Source organism: Eutrigla gurnardus (genome assembly GCF_963514095.1).
Source record: "Eutrigla gurnardus genome assembly, chromosome: 13".
NCBI lineage: Eukaryota > Metazoa > Chordata > Actinopteri > Perciformes > Triglidae > Eutrigla > Eutrigla gurnardus.
This window is the reverse complement of record NC_139936.1, coordinates 23,041,582-23,065,095: the sequence shown is the minus strand read 5'-3', so window position 1 is coordinate 23,065,095 and position 23,514 is coordinate 23,041,582. Positions and strand designations below refer to the sequence as shown.

The 23,514-nt window shown below is 44.2% G+C and overlaps 2 protein-coding genes across 4 annotated transcripts; both read left to right on the top strand.

The window, feature by feature from the left end:
- The first annotated feature begins 1,568 nt into the window (after positions 1–1,568).
- Positions 1,569–2,647, top strand: LOC311023025 (uncharacterized protein). The gene is made up of 3 exons (XM_084024671.1): positions 1,569–1,664; positions 1,768–2,050; positions 2,133–2,647. The coding sequence occupies exons 1-3, from the start codon at positions 1,636–1,638 to the stop codon at positions 2,250–2,252; spliced, it is 432 nt and encodes a 143-aa protein (XP_083880797.1). The 5' UTR covers positions 1,569–1,635; the 3' UTR covers positions 2,253–2,647.
- An 8,727-nt stretch (positions 2,648–11,374) lies between these two features.
- Positions 11,375–23,068, top strand: LOC311023802 (uncharacterized protein). 3 transcript variants are annotated; one of them, XM_084025858.1, is made up of 13 exons: positions 11,376–11,622; positions 13,684–13,977; positions 14,158–14,451; positions 18,791–18,838; positions 19,855–19,899; positions 20,110–20,424; positions 20,720–20,752; positions 20,941–21,006; positions 21,173–21,280; positions 21,488–21,592; positions 21,743–21,859; positions 21,967–22,068; positions 22,182–23,068. In XM_084025858.1, the coding sequence occupies exons 1-12, from the start codon at positions 11,578–11,580 to the stop codon at positions 22,027–22,029; spliced, it is 1,533 nt and encodes a 510-aa protein (XP_083881984.1). In that variant the 5' UTR covers positions 11,376–11,577; the 3' UTR covers positions 22,030–22,068; positions 22,182–23,068. The 3 variants fall into 3 exon arrangements, with proteins under 3 accessions (XP_083881983.1, XP_083881984.1, XP_083881985.1); XM_084025857.1 differs by having other exon boundaries at positions 11,375–11,622; positions 13,684–14,451; XM_084025859.1 differs by lacking the exon at positions 20,110–20,424 and having other exon boundaries at positions 11,378–11,622; positions 13,684–14,451.
- The last annotated feature ends 446 nt before the right edge of the window (positions 23,069–23,514 follow it).

Genomic DNA, 23,514 nt, shown 5'->3' with positions numbered 1-23,514 from the left:
GCTGTCTGAGATTTAAAGATGAAAACACAAGGTCTTCTTGATTATTCCGTTTTCAAAGTTTTATTCATTCAAGTTAATCTCTATGCAAAAGTTGATTGTACTGCTCTTGTTTCTCAGATACTTCCCTCTCAGCTGAGGCCTTGTGGAGGAAGGTAGCTGTCACTTTAAATCCTCTAATGCCACCATAAATTCTTCTGATGGACCTTTAGCACATAGTAATATAACACACTGCCCAGCTGATAAAACGCATACATTCATATAGATGAACATATATTTATACACACTACACTTTCTTCTACACTAAGCACACGGTTAAACACACTGTTCATGAAACAGATTCAATTTCTGAGGGTGTTTCAGGCACTTATTACACGCTGGGCTTTGCACTCACTCCAATGCACGTTAACACACACACACACACACACACCCCGCCCCCTCATCAAGCTGCACCCTGCTCCAGTGAGCCCTCCCTCCCAGTCGTACACCTGAGGAGAGCCGTCTCTGGACTGGAGGTAAGAGGCTGAAGTTGGTCTTTCTGTCTATGGAATTTACGGCTCAATGACTGAAAACTGATCATATTTAATCTCATTATGAAAGATCTGGGAGCTGTTTATTTGCTTAGTATGTAGCCCACGGACTCGGCCCCCTGTTCCAATGTCCTCACTGATTGTGCGTTGTGAGTTTTGACCTCACCTTGCTCGCACGTGGGTTTTTATACTCTTTAGTTTGCTTGCTTTTGTTTAAGAACCAAGTCAGTATATGAAAATGGTGATGTTCTAAAATATGTATTGTTTGTGTTTAACTGTGAGAGCAGATTCATGTTGAGGTCCTGATTCACACTGACGGCTCAGGTGGCGAAAGATGAAGGTTCAGGCAATTATTGAGGAAAAGTTGGTCTCCTTATTTGTGTAGCTGATGTTGGGAAATATTGATAAACACAGAGGTGAGTTTCTGTCTTTAGTATGAAAACAATTCATCAACTCTTCATGAACCAAGAGCAGCCCTCTTCTCTGCAGGCAATCCAGTCCTTACACTGTAATATTCCTGTTGACCTCCCGAATGGTTTCCCAGCCCAGTGGAACCAGTGGATCATCAGATCTTTGGTAGATTGAATGATTGTAAACCATATGAGGAAACTGCAGGATAAACTGTTCTCCAATGAGAGACATCATCTACTTCTATAAATCTATTATCTCTGCCAAAAGTAGAGACGGGCCATAAAATATTCTTGAGTCACAGTATCTTGGACGGGGCATTTATGGGTCTTGGTTCAAAGTTAACCAACGTGAATCTGCTACATGCTACAGTCCACAACAAACGGTTCATGGGTTCAACTTTGGGACGTGGATACCTTTAGAAGTTACGTGCCGTTTTCTTATCGGCTTGTCAACACCTTTTTACCAGCTTCCATGAACACACCTTGACACCCACACACCTGGCCTCCAAGCCAACTTCCTGGGGAGGCAACTGTTGCCGCCAAAATGTTGGTGGACCGACCGACCGCTGCTATTGCATGTGTAAATGATGGTTGAATGAATATGCATTGTTTTGCCTGTTGCCCACTTCAGGTTCGTACTGTGTCTTCCCTGACTCAATTTCCATTTCGGTCCACTGGGACTTCATCCAGCTCTCAGCATGACATTTGACACCATTCCCATTCTAGAGTAAGGCACTTTTCTATTCATCTATAAGTATCTTTGTCTTTTACTGATTTGCACCCATCCCCGTCCTCCTCTCACCCATCTCCTCCTCTTCCTCCTCTTCAAGGATCTTCTTAAGCATCCTGGGCTTCGGCCTCTCCATTATGTTCTGCACGACCTTCTGCAGGGTGTGCAGCCGCATCAGGGAGGCGCAGATAGATAGGGAGGAGCGGAGACGCGGTGAGCAGGACATGCGGCATAACCCCATCTTCTTCATCCCCTTCCACCCGGGTGTGACAGACCCGGACGGCGAAGACCACCACAGGGTGCCTCGATACAGCCAGGAGCTCCACACACCACCGCGATACAGCGGTGCTGCCTACTCCGGGCCCCCACCTGCCTATAACGAGGTGATTCTCAAACAAAACCACTAAAAGACCACAAACAAAGTGTCCCATTTCGAAGCTTGATGTTTGGTTCTGTGTATTTCAGCTGGGATTGAAGCCGGAGGATCTGCCCCCTGCTTACACAGAGTACACTGTTCCTGTGTACCCCCCCACGGCCCCGCCTCCCACAGACATGCTGCCACCACGGACGCAGCCACAACAATAAGCCAAGACATCACGCGGTGCCTGTGATGGACGTGACTATTGAACTGCCTCATAGACTTGAGTGAGCTGGCATTGGAGTTTACAGCGTTTCAAAGATGATTTTTTATTGTGAGCTCATTTCTTTTTTTATTGTGGTAATGAATGTGATGATGGTGCCGGGGGGATAAAAGCTGCAGAAATGGCACCAGGTTTAAAGTATACAGCACATTCTCCGAGCCACTAAAACACTCAAGACCCAAAATAGATTTTATTCCCATGCGTAGTGATTGTTAGAATAGGACCCGCATCATGTCCCCACTTACCTCGGACGAGGAGGTTAAGCTTTTGGTTTGTTTGCGCGTTTGTCTGTTTTTTCATGAGCAGGATGTCAAAAATCACTTTGAAAGTATTAATGAAATGAAGGGGCGACTGTAAATCCAACAGTGCCACTATGTGGCCATTTATGAAGCACTTTGTTTTGGCTCATGTCTCCTGAAACATGAGGAGTGGGAGCCATCTTTTCTCCTGGATTCCAAGCACAGAATTTCCATTTTTTTCTCCACTTCTACCAGTTTATAATTATAATTCTGTGCAGTCCTATTACATTTAATATCATGTTGCCAATTGGTGGCACAAACAGGTGATGCATTTAAATGACAATAACTCAATGTTCATGATTCACTGTTTTCAGTGACTGAATGATGCATTTGAATCAAGTAGGAACAACTTTCACAATAACCCGATGGTCCAAAGCAACTTGTTCTCTGGAAAATCAGGACTTTAGATTTTAATCTGATATGTTGTGTCATTGCATGTTAAAGTCATGTTAAGGGTACGTACCTGAAGGCAGAGGGCAGAGGCTCTACAGGTTTTTCCCAAATAACATGAATGCATTAAATACTGATGAGAAATGTTTGGTTTAAACAGCCTGCTCTGATAAAAAGAGAGCTTTTGGGAGATTTTGCTCAGGCTTTCATGAAACAATGACCATACTGTGAATGAAATGTGAGCAAATATGTTGAATAGTAAATGGAGCTGCATTAATATGGCACTTTTCTAGGCTTATAACCCACTTGAGTCACTTTACACATGTCTCCAGTCAGCCATTCACACACTGATGTGAGGGATCTGCCTGCCCATCTAGTCCAACCTAATCTAACTCATTGACACACATGGACACACTGAAGGCACAGCCTTTGGTGGAATTAAACCACTGATTTGGAGGATGACTCGCTCTATCTCTGAGCCACAGTCGCAAGACATTTCAATTTAAACTTCAGAAAAAAAAACATGTATTTTATACCTATATAGTAGCTGGTCTACAACAGATCCCTGAATTGAATGGCAAACATTTGTGTCACTCCAAAGATATGTCTGTGATATCAATAAAAATAAATTATAAATATTGGTTGAATATATGAATCTACCTTAATGTTGATATAATTCATATTATAGCATATTTCTATGTCAATGTAAGATGGTTGTAATGATATTATCATAGGTGGATATATATGTTTTTCCTTCCGTCCACCAGAGTCCGCTCTTGCACCAAAGTATGACCGGCACATTTCAAAGTCAGCTTTATTGACAATTCTGCAATATGTGCCAGACATACAGAGGAATTGAAATTTCGTTTCTCTCCGACCCACGGTGCAATATAACAAAACAAAATATATGTACAATAAATAAAATAAATTCCAAGTAGTGCAAGAGAAACATGTTAGCTGAGTTTATTCATTGTTATTTTTCTGTCTTGGTTATGCACTCACATGTACTATTGTTGCAGTACATGGGATTCAGAGCATTAATATAGCAGCAAACAACTATTAGCTATGTAAAGTTATAGTCAGATAACACTGTTAGCAACATCAGCCCGTCAACTAAGCCGCCAACTCGTCACCACGTTGACAGCTGCTTGGAGGCAATCGGAAATACTCCCAGTCTCCTATTATACACCTTTAACTCCTAATCTCATTATAGTACTAACACTGATTGGCTTCTAATTGTGGAAATAAATTCATAGTGTTTCATGTATTAATGTCTTTTTCTCTGACAGAGGCATGTGCAGCGGTGGATCAGTGGGGGTAAATAGGATTCCCAGATGTCTACGATCAGTGTGGACAGACTGACATGCAGCCACACATGGTCCAACGTGTATCACACTCATTCACACATGATCTGTAATCCTATATATGTCAAGAGGGCTTGGACTCGTCCCTTTCTCTCTGTTTTACAGCAACTGGATGTGGTGTCGCCTTCCAGCCTCCATAAGGAGAATCCCCTCCTCTTATACATAGCTGTGCTACACGTCTATCACTTACAGGGTACATGTGTGTGTGTTTGAATGCATGTCTGCAAGTCATGTGTGTGTCTGCGTGCACATCCCAGAATATCTTTCTTCTTAGAGCCAACTGTTCCTGGTTTATGACATTGAAACCACCAAGTCATTGAGAATAAAACACAGGAGAGAATGAGGTTCGTGGCAGCTTCCACAGCAGAAACCATAACCCTGAAAGTGAAAGGTTGGAACGGTCCTGGCCTTTTCTCTCTACCTACCAGTTGCTCTTTTCACACACACACACATATGAACACATGGTTTTGTTTGTACAGAGGAAAGGCTGCTGGCAACGCTGAAGAAGTATAGCTTATTGTTGTGTAGTGCAAATGAAACACTAGAGGGTAGTGCACGTCCATACACTCATGTCCAGTATTTATGGTTGTGGGTTAGTTGCTCAAGAACAAGTTTGACAGTCATTTTGAGAAGAAAGGCATTGAAAGGCGTCATTAACAGCTTGGGGGTTTCAGTTTAGCATGTGTGCACGGGCCAACCAATCCCTGTATTAACATTGATGGCTCAAAGTACTTATATACATGTGATTGGGTCGAGGAGGTGCATGTGATCAGATTCAGAATCATGTTTATTAGGATTCACACATATACAAGGAGTTTGCCTTGGTGTTTGGTGCATAATCCCCATACATGTGGAGTGTATACAAAAGTATGTGTGGTGGTGTTGAGAGGACATACAAAATAAAAGTACTGCAAAGGTCAAGAAACTTGATTAAAACAAATATTAAAGTACTATCCTGCTAATCATTCACCTGTATGTTAAACATACATTTTTTAAGCAGTTTTCACCATCTTTTGTAAATAATTGGTATGCTTGTTTTTTTAGATGCAAGTTGGTGTTTACAACCTACGAGCTGCTGTCTTCACTTTCTTTTGTCGTTAATTCGTCATCTCATGCTCCACTAAATTTTGCAGATCCTATGAGTTTTAAGACATATGGACATAATACAATCAAACAGGCTTAGCTCATATGACAATGTCTAAGCGTTTTGCAGATATGTGGTGATAATTTATGTATGAATAAATCCAGATTAGCTCCAAACGTATCCAAAAGTATTTGCAGCAGAATAAAAGCATGCCGGGGGACATCTTGAGGTTTCTGTGTTAAAAAAACAACCCTGCTCCTCCTCTACTGTTACACCATGTCCTCCCACCTCTGGCCTCTCGTCTGTCTCTTCTTATTTCCTCCACTCCGTGACCCCCTGAGACTGAAGGAGCACAAAGCAGTAGAATAGCATGATCATATCTATAACAGTAAGTTACAATGGGTTGGTGCTCGGTATCTTTAAGGGACTGGATGGCTGAGTCTATATGCTTTGATTGTTTTAAATCACTGAGGCTTGGAAGTGAAAATATCAGGAAAACTTCAAATCAATATTCACAACCGTTTGTACCTTCATTCTTCATGTACATGCAATGTGTGTGTTTGTGTACGTTTTTTGTGAATATTTGTTGAGTCATATTTTAATATAAAATGCTTTGCTTGTTTGTGATTCTGAGTTTAGTCCATTTGTGACTTGAAAGACTTGAAACTAGAGATAATAAATAAAGTGAGAAGTAGAGTCATTTTGAAACTTCCTCAAATCTTTCTGTGGAAAGTTCTTTGCTTGCTCCAAAGACTTGATGCTGATGCTTTCTGACTATTGAGTTAAACACTCAAAACCAATGGAGCATTTTGAATTACATGTGTGCATGATATACATTTGAATACATTTCTTATCTTTTCCATTGACAGGATTTGTTGTGGTCTTTGATTGGGACTAGAATGTAAAAGCTTGTTCTGTGGGTTTAGATAATGTATGGACTGTCATTTGTATTAATGACCCACTGTGGGAAGTTGAACTATATTGACAGTAAGGTAGCACATCCTCTGAGATGTGGTGATGTTTTGATCGTGCTGCTCTGAGGGAAACATGTGGGATGCTGGATGGATTTAGAGGAATAAACCTCCCCTCAGGGCTGCACATGCACAGAGAAGCACAACTAATATTAAAAAGCAATGGATGGGATGTTTTTGTGTCTGTGCATGTGAGCATGTCGGTCAAAGAAAAGAGTGCCAGGGCAACAGAGCCTGCTGAAGTGTTTGTGTACGCTCGTCTGTTCTTGGTCGAATGATAGCTGAGAACAGCTGTCATTATCAGGACGACCCCTCTATCTCCCTAACGTCCTGCCATTCTTTTTGATCCCCCTCCCCCACCGCTCAGTGATATGAATACACACTGGAGAGCCCCTGGCAGCACACTGTGTGATGACGTTTCCGTTCCCTGCACTGCCATCTTTGTCTGGCCTTAATTACCGCTGGACTGGGACTCTTTATTAGACTGGATGGTCTGCACGACACCACAAACGGGTGTGTTTGTGTGACGGAGCACTATTCACCCTTTAGTGTTCTTTTAATCAATGCACCATTCATACCGACGGTTTACTTCTCTCTAATCAAATGATGAAGCTCTCATTTCTTTTGGCCACAAATACTATTCAACCATATTCATCCAGTAATTGTAACATTAAAACACTTTTACCAAATATTCTCTATTATCCAGAGTGTGTGTGTGTGTGTGTGTGTCTTTGTGATTCAAACTGCATTAATAAGCTGAACTCAATCACCTGTGTCCATCTAGCAACAATGAAAGGTTGTCCAAGTCCAAGAAGGCGAGGGCAGAATGCCAAACATCCAACAAACCAATGGGTGACGTCACAATGATTATGTCCAACGACTAGTAATGCTAACAACTTTAACAGCGTCGAGTTTCGAGCTCAGAGTATGAATGAAAAGAGAATGTATGAACCAAGAGTGCAGATTCACTTCTGAACATCCGCTCATATGAATGAATCACATTTACAGGAGAACACTGCATGTTTCTGATAGCATCGACGGTATGAATGATGAAAGTGGCAGCAGGCATGTGCCAATTGAAGTGAACACGTTAATGTTTGAATGAGGTTTGTGAGGGTGGGCTACGCCTGGCGCTATCCAGGAATGTCAGGCGTCTAAAGAAAACAAGAGAGTTAGTGGCTGAGGAGGGAAAGAGGGTCCTCTGTGGTCCGAGGTCAGGAGAGATCATCTTACAGGGTTCAGTGGAGGAAGGGCTATTCTTCCTATCATTATTACCACCTTTACCAAGTCAAACCCAGCTTTAAAGTGCTTTTGTTTTGCTTAAAAAATGAAGAGATTTCATTGAATTGCTGAAATGTTTCTTTATAAGCAATGCTTACAGTGGTATGCCTACACACGTTTGCAACGCTGCAAGTAACCATAACCTGCACTTAATTATTATACTCCCTAAGGTACTTTCTCTTCTAACTCCTTTTTAAAGTTATATGCAAATGAGGTTTGCTTGCTTTGCTGAGGGCTTGCTTATGTTATTTACTTACCTTCACAGCTGTACGTTGAGACAACACGGAGTCCCTTATGGCCTCATCCAATAATAAGAGAGCTAAAACAAAACACAATTTATAATGAAAAGATTCAAAATATTAGAAAGAAGATCATATCAAAGTGCTGCATCACTACTGACTAAACATTCGTATCTCTAAGGACAATTAGTCTGAAACCCCCATAGCTGAAAATAGTGCAGTGTTTGACTTGGTGTGTGAGTGTGTGTGTGTGTGTGTGTGTGTGTGTGTGTGTGTGTGTGTGTTCAGTAAAGGCACAGGCTTGGTAACCATGGAGCTGACCTGGGGAGGGGTGTTTGTTTACGGACAACATTCCAGTGTGTGCCTGGTGTGTGTGTGTGTGTGTGTGTGAGATAACCCAGTTGGGCAGGTAAACATCATGCATCTATTTAAAGGTGATGATTCAGCTGATAGCCCAACTGTTTTTTCTCTGGTTAAAAAGAAACACATCCACAGATTCCATCAGCTGTTGTTTTAACTTATTATTATTATTATTATAACTTGAATAATAATTCACTTTTTTGTATTGCTTTTCAACAAGTTAACAAAAAAGGCAGACAAAGGCAACAAAAATGGATTTCCTCACATCCTCGCCTGTCCCACCGACCATCACAACCTCATAACACTTTGATATCAATCATTTGTCACAATCAGAACATGACATCCAGTCAGGACCGTCTCACACGGACTTCCAGTTTCATGTCATCCCATAAAAGTGGCCCATTGTTTTTCCAATTGACTCTGCTGGTCCAAAGCACTTTGGTCAAGTAGGAGTTGGGCTACAAATTCAGGGCGGTGCAAAGATGGGTGCTAGTTGTGATCTTATGTGGTGGGCCGGTCTGTCCTTGCTTACACCAGGACAAACTATTTCCCTCCAGCTGTCCAACCATATAGATGTCATTTTACACGTTTAATGATTCATATCTGAGCGTATTATTTTCACACTCATAAGTGACAACAATTCACATCGACCAGCTACTTTTCTAACATCTGTTGGGCTGCCATGAAATCCCATCTCAAATCCGTTCACCACAACCAGACTTTCACTGTTATTTGCAAAGAGATCGTGTTCAACTTGTGACAGCCGTTAAATATTAACATTTCAAAAGACCAACCTCCTCCTGGACGTGCCTTGTTTGCTTCACGTCAAACCAAAACAACAAGCTGCGAGCCAAAGGAGGGAGGGGGAGGCTGGTCCACAGGACCACTTCCAAGTCGTCGGCCAGGAGATAAGATCTGACTGTTGAATGTGTTTCATTCTGGCACCAGCGGAGCGAGTTTCTCAGCACAATAGGCCCTTCAAGGCAGCCATTTTGACATGGCATCACGGGGGAAGCAACAGGGTGTAATTGGTCCAATTAATTACGGCCCCATTCTATATTGTGTGTCAGCCCTGCCAGTGAGCCAACATGCACCCGGCACCTAAATGGAACAGGGCCATAAATAATGTTATTAATCCCATCTGTGTTTATCTGGCAATGACGCTTCAAAATGGCTGCTGTGAAAAGGGCCAATTAGCTCACTTCCACTTGGTCCCACAGCGACATCAGCGCTTTGTTTTTAGAGTCACAGTGGATGGTGACGTGGCTAACCCTCTGTTGAAGGTGAAAACACGCAGATCAGTAACTCTTCAGCTAAACTCAACTGCCTTCACGCCTTCGGCGACGCGACCTGAAGGACCTGTTGAACCGACCGCCAGCAGCATTCCTGTGTGACACGAGTACGCACATGCTCAACGTGTAGAAATAGATGAACACACTAATTCTTGAAGTTGGACACTGAACATGTAACGCCAGTGTTATTTTGTTTTGTATATTTTTGGTATATTTCGTATTTTCAACGATTCACAGAACCTCAGTCTGTGGTGAATCTGCATATGACTGCAAACTTCAGACTGTAAACCAAGGAGTGAAATATATTTAGAATATGTGGCGTCTGACTGCTATAGCGGTCATTCTGTAGACGAAGCCTCCTCGGACACAGACAAACACATGATCCAAAGCAATGTATTGGATTCTGTCCCTCGCTGCATGCATACAGCGGTGTGTGTGTGTGGCTGGATCCCATTATACAGACCCATTCACCGTCACACGAATCCAGAGTGAAGTGCATTTCCATGATATTTAGAAACATTCATGGCCCCCAGTGGATGAATCCTAATGAATTAGTTGAGCTCTGACTTAAGGACGTAAGACATTTAATGGTGTGTTGCAACAAACACAGAATACAAAGTCAAAAAACTGGTCACACCTTCCCTTCTGACTTCAGTTTAACATGATAATGACGGCATTTCCATTAGCATGACTGCATGTGAGCTGCTTCACAGGTCTGCCAAAGAGGTGGTAGACTTGTAATCTTGTAATTGAATCCCAAAAGCAACTCAAACGAAGCGCTCAGCATCTCTAAGAGGAGCTCTTCCTACGGGGTCGACCGCTCATGATCCAAGAGATGCACTTCATAATTCCACTCTCCTTGCAGGTTCCCTGTCTGCTGACTTGGTGGTGAGTAGAGAGTAAAGGCCACGCTGATACAAGGCCGCTCTTCTTGAGTGACAGTGACTATAATGGAAATATCACCAGTTCAGCATGAAGGTGCTGGTGACATGTAGAAGCGCTGTACGCATGTAATCCATCTGCACTCGCAAACTGCCGAGAAAATAAATCAAGCCTTCAGGCCAGACTGCCACGTTGTGTAGCTATAACTCTTTTCACACTAAAATCCGTCAGCATAAAAATGAAAAGCTTAACTCACACCTTCCCTTCAGTATAGTATATATATAAGTATAGAGACATGTTCATACAAGTTCATGTTTCTTCTGCACCACAATAAATGACACAATAAGCATATATGTGTTCTTTTTGGTGTTATTATGCACCAGTAGGGCTGTACCCAAGGAGCTGGAGACAATGAGTGCACACAGCTCAGCAGTGCAGGGGGGCGGGGGTTAACACATGTAGGCTACATGCTTTCTTTCTTCATTCCCTGGAGGAGAGCATACAATGAAAACTCTTCTTTGGCTTCATGATTTTAATGAATTCCTTAAACTTGACAGAATGCACATTGTGTTGTATGGGAGAATAGCTGTTTGTGTTTGTGTGGTTTTCCTCTTGTTGATTTTCTCACAAGCTTGAAACTAGCTGTTACAAAAGTGACTCTCAAAGAAGATGAACATGTTTTTATTTACAACAGAAAAGAAACTTCGATTTCAGAGATACTCCGTTGTTGCCATGTGCTCGAACTGAGAAAGTATTTCCGATGGAGGGAAGGGGGTGTGGCACTCTGAGAGGCCACTGGCCACTCTCTCTCCCCCCTCGCCCCTCGCTTTGATGGAGTGGTTGCATAACATCCAGCAGTAGGTAGCCCAACTGTGATTCAGTCGCCTCACTGAGTTTGTCGTGCACGTGCATGTGCGTTACGTGGGGGTGTGTGTTTGTCTCTCCGGGTCTCTCCACGCCCCCCATCTTTCATCCCAGTCCTCCCATAGGTTCCATGCAAAGGTAACAGCAAGACCGGGGGCTCTATAAAGACCCACTTTGTCCGCTCCGTCTCTCTGCTCGCTTCATTTCTTCGGTCTTTCTTATTTCCATCACCTCATCATCAAAATGCCCAGCAAGAGGAAGAAGAACAAGCGCCGCATGAGGAGGGTGGTAAGTGGAGACAGGCGCACTTTGTTTTCCCTCTGGATGTAATCAGTTATCAGAAAATTAACTTCGCTTTGTGATTAGTGGTTGTTTTCACACTTTTTTTTTTACCGCCCCCAAAAAGACCACTTAAATCATATTGATTGCTTATAAATATGTAAAAAAGCTTTCGTTTTGCACATTTGATCAAATTGAGACTATAAACTAGCACTGAAATCGAAATATGCACAGAAAAGTGATGAAAATTGAGTTTTTTCGCTTGCATTTCTTCGTACGCGCTCAAACCCGAGGGTTAAAAGCGTAAAAAGAAGACCCGATTCCACACACGCACCAAAATAGATCCCATCGAAATTATGCAATCAGTTTCAGTAGCATGATGCGTTTAGATGTTTCTGCCTCGATAGACAAAACAATGTTCCCGTCTTGGCTTAACTGTCGCGCGCCACGTGCGTGCGTTTTCTGCGCGCTTTGGATAGAAAGGTGCAATTATAGGACGGATGTCGCAGGTTTATATATTTCTGTGGTTTATTATCATTAAACGTAAAAAAAAGTGCCACATTATAAAATCTAGCTTATTATAAACATATTTGCTCACGAGCTAAGCAGAAAGTACCCCCTCCCCATCTGTACGCACACACTCTATAATGGAGTACTCATTGTCTTCACTTATAGAGACATGCTGCTATATATAATTATTTAATAATAATAATTTGGTATGCCTCAGTAGCAGGCCAATGGCATCTCCCACTGCACTTGGGGGGAAATGGGGGGGGGGGCGGGGGGGGGGGTTAGGACTGGGAGCCATTTTACTTCTGAACATTTAGTGCCCAAAGTAAGGGAGAGAGTAGGTGTGGTGGGGAGGAGGGGAGGGGAGGTACAGTTGCCTAGGGCAAAGGTTACGCCTTCACCAAACACGGCACTCTATCGTTTCTTTTCCAATCACAATAAGTCATTTCAACCTGTTTTGTATTATATCATTTCAATTTAAAAGTGAGGATTTCCTTCACAACTAAAGGCTCAGTTGAAGCCCGGGAAGACTCCTCGGTGTGGAGTTTGTGGCATTCATCCCCTCCCCCCTCCTTAAGCCTCTCTCTGGCCAGTCCCTGACTCTCAGCACCACACAACTGTATTTGGTAGTGTGTTGACTGGAGGAATGTCTTGCATTAGTTTGGCCAGATTTGGAGTCTGCACAATCTCTCTGGTGCGCTCAGTCTGCCAGTGGCACTCAGATAAAAATCCCTGAAGTGTGTTATCACCAATTCCAGAGATATTAGAGCACAGGAAGGGAAGGAGCTGCTTGAAGAAATGTGGTAAGCATCTCCAATCCCACTGTCAAGTGGCCAATGAACCCAATGAACAACTATGATTGATTGAAATCACTCTAGTGAGGTTTGGTGCAAGCGATTTGTGGGCAAAGATAAAGGAGGAGTTGTTTTGACGGTGGCTAGCTGGACTGGCTGTCCATCCAACAAAAGCATTTTTAGGGAGTGATTGTAACCTGATTATAACCTGATTATGATGTGATTAGGCCCACTGTCTGGGCTGCGGGGCACCCATCAGGGTTGCTGACTCGCACGGTTTCCATTCCCGCTTCACCAGACCTGTCAGGTCTGTTCTGATTCAACTAATTAGCTCCCATTATCTAACTAGCTTTGCTGGGCCCACTCCCATTTGTTCAGCCCCTCCTCCAGTGGTGTGCTCTCCTAAAATCTCCATTAAAGCCTCAGGGGGTTTTGTCCGAGCTGAAAAAACATGTTGGATGGCATGCCTGGTATTCCTGCACACAGTAATGTGCTAGAATGGCCGGCAGACTGACAACAACACGACGAGGGCCTCAGTAGCTTTCAGACCCCTAAAACTCCCATTTCCCTGTGCTTCTTCAACTTTTTGGAGCCCCTGTGAATGTAGTGTTACTCTTTAGCTTTCAGACATTAGTTTTTTGGGATAAAAATATAATTAGTTTACATGTAAAATACCAATTGAATGCATGAAAAACTGTTGTTTTCTCTGCCGTGGCAAGACAACACTCATTAACCCACGTGTTTTCGTGTATTTCCCCTCTTACAGCAGGCCCAGAGGAGAGCCCTCGAAGAGCAGCATGCAGCCAACCCACCAGCCAAAGCCAGTCCGGGGATTGCAGTGAGTGCGCCCCCTGCATCAACCCCAAAGAAAGTTAAAATTCCAGCACGAGTTCCAGAGAAGATCCCAGTGGCTGTCCCCATTGTGAAGACCCCCGTAGTGGTACCAGAACCAATTGTGAAAGAGCCCGTTGTAGAGCCCATTGCAGAACCAGTCACTGAGCCCATCGTAGAGCCCATTGTGGAGGCTGTCGTAGAGGCTGTTGCAGAGCCCATCGTAGAGGCCATTGTAGAGGCCGTCGCAGGGCCCATCATTGAGGCCGTTGCAGAGCCCATCATAGAGGCCGTTGCAGAGCCCATCATAGAGGCCATTGTAGAGGCCGTCGCAGAGCCCATTGTAGAGGCTGTCGCAGAGCCCATTGTAGAGGCTGTCGCAGAGCCCATTGTAGAGGCCGTCGTAGAGGCCATCGCAGAGCCCATTGAAGAGGCCATCGCAGAGCCCATTGAAGAGGCTGTCACAGAGCCCATCGCAGAGCCCATTGAAGAGCCCGTCCCAGTCGAGGTAGTGGCACCAGAGCCTGAGGCTGCGGTGCTGGAACAGACTCCAGCAGAAGTTGAAGTTGAAGCTGAAGTCCCAGCCCCGGTCACTGAAGAAGCACCACTCATTGAGACGCCACCAGTGGAGCCCTGCATCGTCGAAGCTCCAGTAGAACAGGAGGCAGAACCTATCATTCCTGAAACAGAACCAGTAACAGAGGTAAGAACCGTTGTTTCATACACATGTAGACATTTGACTGTTGAATAAAAAGCCTTTGTTCTCCATCAGTCAGTCAAATTCTGTCTTAAACGTGCTTAACCAGTGGAGTCCGAATGGTCAATCGTCCAAACCAATAAGCACCTGAAGCGCTTCCATTGCAAAACATTTAGAGTCCTGTCGTGGTTTGGTTTATCCTCCAAAATTGCATTCCAAAAAAAACGTTGACAGGAACAGCATTGTCCTGGGTGAGAGTCCAGTACTTTTAGACACACCCATCCACCCCGCCCTCCTGGCTCGTGATTTGGTGGTTTACATACAAATGTATGCACAATTTACAGTCAATGACTTTCAACTCTACTCATTCTAGTCACAATTTATCAAAGGGAGGATAGATCACCATTGACCTGAAATTCACACATTGTGCCTCTTACATCTGTATACAAGAAGTCAGTGTATGATGGTGGAGTTGGGGGGGGGTCAGAGGGAACAACATGTTCCATTTTGCAGAGAGATGGAAAGTGAGAGTATAGGCTACATCACTGGGAGAATGGGCACAGCCAGCAGTCATAATACATTATCACCTACATGAAAACATCTGTCAGGAAGCACGTGTCTCTTTTTATAAATAGGCTGATTGGAGTGGAGTTTGTTCTGATATCAGATATGACACTGATTTTGTGATAAAGGCTATGAATGCAGTTGGTTTTGTGTTTTAATGACGATGAAGTTTGTTGTGAAGATAAACAATATATATGTCTGTCTTTGTATTTCAAGAAAAGCATGGCGTTGGGCTATTTATTTTGCACAGTTGTAACTTTTGTACATCACACCAGATTTGAATCCTCTTAGTCTATACATTTTCATTTAAATGTTTGCAAAATGAAAGCCTCTGTTGCTTCATGCACACATTTTGGGAACAGAATGTTCTGTTTTTTCAGCCAGCAGAGTGCAGGCTGTGAGCACACAGGAGCCATATTGTACATGCATGTGCCTAACCTCACGGCACATGCATGTGCGTGCGCATGTGCATGCCTGACACACACACACACACACACACACACACACACACACACACACACACACACACACACACACACACACACACACTCAATTCACGGGTTTTCCCTCTTTGTAGCCGAGCCATGACCACATATGCTGCACATGCATGTGCTGACATGTGCGTTGGCATGACACTACCCAGGCCGAGTGTAAGAGGAGACAGGAGGTCTTATCGGCGGTGTGGCCATTTGCTACAACCACACTCAGACTACGTGGTTGGCCACCGATGCGTGGGCCGTCCCATCTAGTTTCCATAGACGGTATGTTGAGTTGGAGGTTTGGATTGTTTACCCACTCAGCCATACAGGACCAATAAAGACCATTCTATTGGCCATGCATCCAATTATATAGTTAAGCTGTGGAGTATCCTCCACCTCCTTCCCTTTGTCCCTACCTTCTTCCTTCTTTCCCTCCTCCCCTCCCCCCCTCCCACCTCACCCATCCCCCTTTCGCCTCCCCTCTTGCCTTGCTGCTTCTTCTCTGCTCCGTCACAAACACTCATGCACCTCAGCAAACCTGAAAATTCATTCAGTGCTGATTTAACTGCAAACGCATACAGAAGCAACTTAGATGTTTGGGGCCTGTAATGTTTCACTCTGGTTTTAGTTAAGAGTTTTTCTCAATCTTGACTTTGTGAAACTTTGCTCACATATACCTCACACACAAGAAAGTGTTTGCTCTGTGAAGCTCGGGCCAGGCTAGCGTTGTTCGCCGAGGTCAGTTGGTCAGTAGTCGATAGAATCAGAGCCGGCATAGATGGGGCTTGTGTTCAGCTGGTTCTGGGACCAGAGAGAGGCGGCCCCTCCGCTTCTGTCTGTCACCACGGAGACTCAGGTGAGTTTAAACCCACCACCAAAATCTACACAACTGCTGAGTGTGTTGCATTTTTCTGTGGCCTGAAGCGACGGGTGCGGCTACTGCTGCGACTGAACATTATGTACCAGTTTGCTCCCTCTTGTGCTCCTGCAACCCTCCCCCTTTATTCCCTCACCCCTCTTTCCCTTGTAAATTCACTCTCCCTCATCACCCGTCCTTCCCTCCCACCACTGGTTCCTCTCTGTCTCCCCTTTCAGTCCTCCTCCCTCCTCTGGCCTCCTTCTTTCACTTCTGCCTTTGCCCCCCAACCCCCCTCTCCTGTGAAGCCTATAGGGCCTTATTAGCTTGTCTTCTCAGCACTTGTTCAGCCATGTGTCCTCCTTTTATCACCGGGTATTTGCTGGGAGCGTTGGGAGGAGACGTTGGTACACGTGTGTCTGAGAATGTGTGGAGTTGGGAGTTTAGCCTTTTGGTATTTGGTGTGTTGCAGGAGAGCAACAGCTGTCACGACCTTTTTGAAATCTGTGACACGTGTCTAGTGAAGGGATGACTTGGGGCCCATTTGCTTTTCAGTTTGCTCACAATGAAAATGATCATTACTGCATGCTTAGAAATGATTGGTGAGCGCATTTTTCTTTTATCACATTTGACACGGTAGCCAGAGAGAGAGAGAGAGTAGTGGGTGACAAAGATGTGCAAACTGACTCAACATTTTCAGGCTTGGTTGGAAAAATGATCACCTTGTGGCGAGGCTCGTCCAACCCCAACCCCAACCCCCCTCCCTCCCACCAGCCTTCCTCCACACACATGTATGCATGCACATGGAGCCTCCCCACATTTCCTGGCAACTTTTATGGGTTTGTTTTCTATAGGTCTATAGGGCTTTGTTAGTTCAGCCATACAGTCAGAGAACAGTCAAAACACATCTGCACTGGTTTGGATTTTTCTGCTTTGCATGGAACTCTCCTTATACTAAAATTGATTTTACAAAGTGTTTGACCTGTTCTTTTTTTTTTTAACTTTATTTATAGTTATCTTGGCAAATAAGCACCAATCAAGCCCTGCACCATTGTGAAATAATTTCCCCAAACTCTTAATTGGTTCTTGAAAAGGTTAAAATGTGGAAAAGTGTGTGAGAGCATACAATTGTTTGGGCTGCATGGATCATTGCATCTCAAGTACATTATGTCCTCAAGGGTTAAAATGGCCCCCATAAAAGGGGGCTGTTTCTAGATCAGCTCTGGTTTGTACTGGATGTTTTTTTCTTAAGAGGACGAGGCAGGATCTGTGCTCAGATCAGTTTGGTACAAAGTGTTCTGGTGCCGGGGCAGACTGGAGGGGGTATACATACTATATGTTCATGTGTGTTTTCCTGTCAAGCAAAGGAAGGCCTATAGTCGGACCCCTCCCTCCCTCCTCCCCTCCCCCTCCTCTCCCCTGTACATCCCTCCAAGGCTATAGCTGGAGTATATATTTACCCTTCTCGACTACACGCGCATTTTTTGCCGGCTTGGCTTTTGTTCAGAAGTTGTTAAATCCCGGGGAACTGGATTCTTCACCTCTCAGCAGAAAGAGGTGGACGCGGTGAAGGAACTCAAGCGTCACACATTTCAGCTCTCTTCTGTGGAAGTCTTCACTCTGGTCTAACTTCAGAAAGATGCACGTAATGAGTTTGGACCAATGGATGGTCGGCCTGTTCTGTAGCAGCCGGCATGCACCTCACTTGTCCTACATTCAAGGCAGTGTAAATAATTTACTGTTGGACTGTGAATGTTATATTATTCATGTGCTGCTCCCTGTTACTGCCACTATGGCTTAACACACTTGGATGCACAGTGGGCGCCGCCAGTGGCCATTTAGGTGACTGCCAACCGATGCAGACTCAATCGGTAACAAGGTTTCCCTGACACAGAAAAATAAGGGAAGATATGGAGGTATTCTGTCATTATCTGAACATCTAGAAAATAAGTATGCTCATGACTCACCTTAATACTATTAAGAGTTAAATAATATGATGGTCATCACCCCTCGTTCTGGTAAAGGTTCTGTGTAGCAGAGCAAATGCTACATTCTATAAAGGTCAAAAAGATATTTAAAGATTGTGGGTTTTTTGGAGTAAGGATCTGATGTAAAGGGGGCGAAAAAGGGGCGTACCAGCCTCCCAATTTTCAATTGGTTGTTACATTCCTGTATGCACATGTGTGTACGCCCCTCCCCCTCTCCTCAACTCCATATACATTCACACCCAAAGCATACTCTAAGGAGGGTGTGTTGTTTGTGTCTTGTGTATATATATATAAATCCTCTTGATGTATGCAACAAAAAGCCCTAAAACCAAAAGGATGTCAGCAGCAGCATAACATGAGACAATTATATAAGTTGATATTTCTGTCAGCTCCGCTCGATGTCGTTAGATGTACATGAAGAGTGTTATGCTGACTTCTTTCTCTTTTTCCTTCCATAGGTCATCCCCACAACTGAGGCTCCAGTAGAAGTCACTGTTGAGACTGAGGTAAGGACACACACACACACACACACACACACACACACACACACACACACACACACACACACACACACACACACACACACACACACACACACACACACACACACACAGGCCCCCTTTTCTGGCCCCCTAACCTTCACTCAGGCAGTATAGTGCCTATAGACCCTATATATGTGGTATAAAACATTACACAGGTGTGAACCAGCACAACTCAACATGACGCAAGTGAGGCCTTTTTTTAACAACTTTTTACAGACAACTTTAGATCCAGGTTCCTTCTTTTTCCTGGACCAAAAAGGTAAAAACAACTTGCTTAGTTAGCTGTGGCTCAGAGGGGAGAGCGGTTTGTCCTTTAATCACCAGAGATTAGCCGTACATATCCCACCTCCTACTGTTCCAATGTCGATGTGTCCTTGAACAAGACACTGATCTCCAAGTTCCTCACTGCTGCTGCATACGCAGAACGGGTTTAATGCAGAGACTGAATGACCGTTTTAATGTTTACACCCTTTTTTTTTTGCGAAGCACACAGCCCCTCCATAAAACACAATACTGTGCATTCATTGAGTACAGAAAACTGCCTTTAAGGCAACACATTGCAGTGCTTCAGGTTGTTTTGCTAATATGGCACACCAACGCCGTTGTGCCAAAGATGCCGTAAATCAAACTCAGAGTTTCCACTCATGTTTTACATGTTTCCAGCAGCAGTGACTGGACAATAGACAGTGCTTTCAATAGAAAAGTGTTTCTATGACTTAAGCTTCACACCTTACATATAACAACCACACTTCCCCCCCGGGTCTCATTTTCTTGTATAACTGCACTCCGATCACAATTAGGCTAATTTAGACTTTAAACGCTTTCAGGGAAACAAAAAACAAAAAAACAGTGATGTTATATGCTCATGTTCGTCTTTAGGCTTTAGTGCAGAAGGCAAACAGCCACTGTGTTGTTGCTCTTATTCATCTGCCATCCATGAATCCATTTGCTACAGTGAGTTTTTATTTCTCCTGCTCCAGATTCAGATAGAAGAGGCTAAAATCCAAACCACAGAGACTGAACAGGTAAGACCGTCTTCATGACAACAAGCCACATTATATTTGTGTCACTATGAACGTTGTAGTCGTGATCATTGCATGGTAGTTCATTATAACGTTGTCCACATGCTTGCTTATTCACACGGACAAAGAGTTGCCCATTCGTTCCCCTGTTGCATGTTGCATGTTGCATGGTTTGATAACGTGTGCCGTCTTGATTCACATGACGCCGTGCAGACAGAAGTGAAGGCCGAGGCCTCAGCAGAGGAAGAAGCCGTCACTGAGGCTGAGGTCGAAGTGGCCGTCATAGACGAAACCGCCGCGCCAGAGTCCGTAACCGAGGCAACCGAAGAACCGGAGGAGGTGGCGACGGAGACGGTGGTGGAGCCAGTGGAGGAGGTTGTCCCAGAGATACCTGAGCCCGAACAGGAGGCTGAAGCTGCTGTCAGTCCTGCAGCCCCAGCTGAGAGTGAAGACGAAGAAGCTGAAATCGAAGTGTTGGCTGAGGAAGAAGCACCCGAAGTCCCAGCTGAGCCTGTTGCAATCACAGAGGTTAAAAAAACGACAACTTCCCTCTTCTCTCTTGAACGTTGGTTCTTCTCGTCTCCTTCAAAGACGACACAGCGGCACAGAAGTGCATTTTCACGTTCTGTGTGGTTTTTACATGTCTGCTGTGTGACTGTGTGTTGGTCGTGTGAAGCATGTTGTGGAAGTCCCCATCGTTGGTTTTCTAGGTCAAATTTCACGTGTGCATGTGACGATTTCAATACAGTTCTTTTTATTGCTGTGGATGCCAAAGACTAAAAACATACTGTGCTCTTTCTTTTGCACACATCACACACATCAGGAGGTTCCTGCCCCATCGGTGGAAACGCCAGTGGTGAGTCTTTTTTTTTCTTTTCCAACCATCAAGAACATTATATGGTTTACCAGTTAGCTTCCTTACAGGGACCCTTGCTAGAGGCTTTGCAGCTTTTGATTAAGCGGTTGTCTTAGTCTAAATGGAAATAATTCAGAAGTAGAAATTTGACTGACTATTGACACGGCTGTTATCTGTTGTCTGACCAGGAGCCAGAAACCGTCCCCGAGGCCCCAGTAGAAGAGGCTGAAGCCCCTGTAACCGAAGTCCAAGAGGTAAAACTATATGAATTTTGAGTTCACGGGTTACGCTATTAATAATTCTACAAACTGTACTGTCATATTCAGGACCTATATTAAATTTGAAAGATCAACCACCCTGTTTGAAATATGTGATGTGCATAAATGAAAATACACTCTTGTTCTTATCTTGTCTCTCCAGGTCGCTGCCACCCAGGAAGTCACCGACAGCTTTGTTGATGACTTTGTTGTCACAGAATCGGCCTCAGCAGTGGAGGTCGCCATCGCAGAGTCTGCTGCTGTCGAGCCGGTGAGAACTGCACAAAGAGGAATATCATTAGTTACTGCACTATCATTAAGCAACAGAAAATCAGCCTTTCATGGGCATCCTGCCTCTGTGATCAGGATCGTTCCAGTTCAAAACAAAGCTGTTGCTCCTCTTTATTGCACATTATCCATTTGAGCAAATTGTATGCTCCTCTTTTTTTTAATTCCTCTCTCTGTTTGCTTTATTTAGGAAATTGTGGAAGTGAGCGAAGCCCTCACCATCCAATCAGAGTCCGTGGAGGCGACGCCTGTGGAGCCCGAGCCTGTTGCTGCCCCTGCAGAAGAAATGGTCATTGTGAGTTCCTGTCAGGCTTTAATCACGATACACAGTGTTGTCCAGGCGTCTGTGGTGCATGCATCAACGTATTTCCTGTGTAATCTCTCTCATTTATCGTGATCCTCCAAAGAGTACATGAACACTTTCTAACCGCCTCTCCTTCTCCAGGACGTCATCGCCGAGCAGAAATGTATGGATGTGCTCTCAGAGGAGCTGAAGCCAGAAATCTGCGACATGCCGTGTCAGATGCAGCTCGCCGTGGAGTCGGTGCAGCTCGGCTCGATGGTGAGAGGCAACGTTTGGACAAAAATAGCTTCATTTTTACTGAAATTTATCTGATGTTTGTTATCAATATTGGGGTAATTTGGTCTAATGTGTGGTTTGCTGTGCAGGAGATGGCAGTGGAGGCGACGCTGAACGGACACATTGCCACCGAGGTCTCCATCGAGGGTTAGATCCACACCACACAGCTTGGAAGACCTTTTTTTGTCTTTGTAAGTCCATTATCACATTCGCCATCTCATTTCTTTAGTTTACCTTGAAAATACTCTGTCTACACCACTTCTGGCAGCCACTAAATACGCCCCGTCTTCTTCGTGTCTTTCAGATTCCCCTTTGGCCATTTCGGAGGACTCAAAGCTTTACAGCTGACCTTGTTCATTTTTTAGGGCTTACGCCAGGAAATCGAATAGGACATCCACACTTTGAAGTGCCTTTTCTGGCCCTGGTTCCTGTCAAAACACCAGATGTCAACATGCCAAAACCTGCTGCATTCAAGGCAGCGGAACAGACTGTGTGCAGAAATGGAAACCCAACGTAGTGTGGCTCCTTTTTTGAACCTGTACCTCTCCCCGAAAAAACACGTTTTTTTTGCATCAGCAGCGGAAGCAGATTTGCTTGAGAGATGGAGAGTCCTAACACGAGACGAACGGCAGTGCCTGATGTCTCTTAGGACGTTCATCTCTCCAGCACGTCGGCTTCAACCCTGCGTACTCTAACTGTCGTGTGGATGAATGTGGCTGTAGTTGTACTTGGGCCTACGTTCATATGGGTGGGATGGACAACTTGTTCTGTTGTTTATTTGTCACATTTCAAAGGCTCTTTTTACCCTCAAAGAGACACAGTTAGAAACTTCTCCATAGCCTCCTCTTCTGTCCCCTTCCCTGTCCTCCGGTTCCCCCCCTCTGTCTCAACTAAGTGCCAACGCTACGGCTAGTGAGATGCTAAAACTCATCCTAAAGCTGGAGTTTTAGGTTTCGCGGCGCCGAGATCGTGACGGAGTTTGACGGGACGAGCTGAGAGGTCACTCTCTGTTTTCTTTGTTTTTTTTTTTCCTCTTCACTTTTTTAAAATTAATTTTGTATAGACCATATGATGTGCTGCAGTTTTGTCTTCAAAGTCTGTGCTCTGGAGGGGAAATGTAATGTGATCTGGTGATGTGGATCACTGTCGAGCTGGCATTGGTCCACCTTTGAAATAAAGCTGTAACTCATCATGATGCAGGAGCGTTTGTCTGACTTCCTATACGACTTTGCACTCACACGAACCACAGACAAAGGAAATCCATCTTTAAAGGGTGCACAGAATAAACTGGATTTCATCTGAGGGGATATGAGTTGGAAATAAAAAGGCTGCAGAGTGACCAACACACCCACTTTGACCATAAAAGCTTGTTAGTCGTGTGATGAATATCTGGTAAACTTTTGTTTTGAAATGTCTCATCATTAATGGGACATTAATATAGAGGTAGTCTTTTTACTAAATTACTCATAGATTTCAGTCACATATTCTTTGGTTACACCTCCACATTTGGCGGTAGCACAAAATCATTAATCATTCATAAAAAAATACTGACTGAAACAAAATGTTTGTAATTCAAGTCAGAACTGCAATGAAACATACAAAGTCAAACCAGCACCAAAGCAAACTCAAACTTCAGT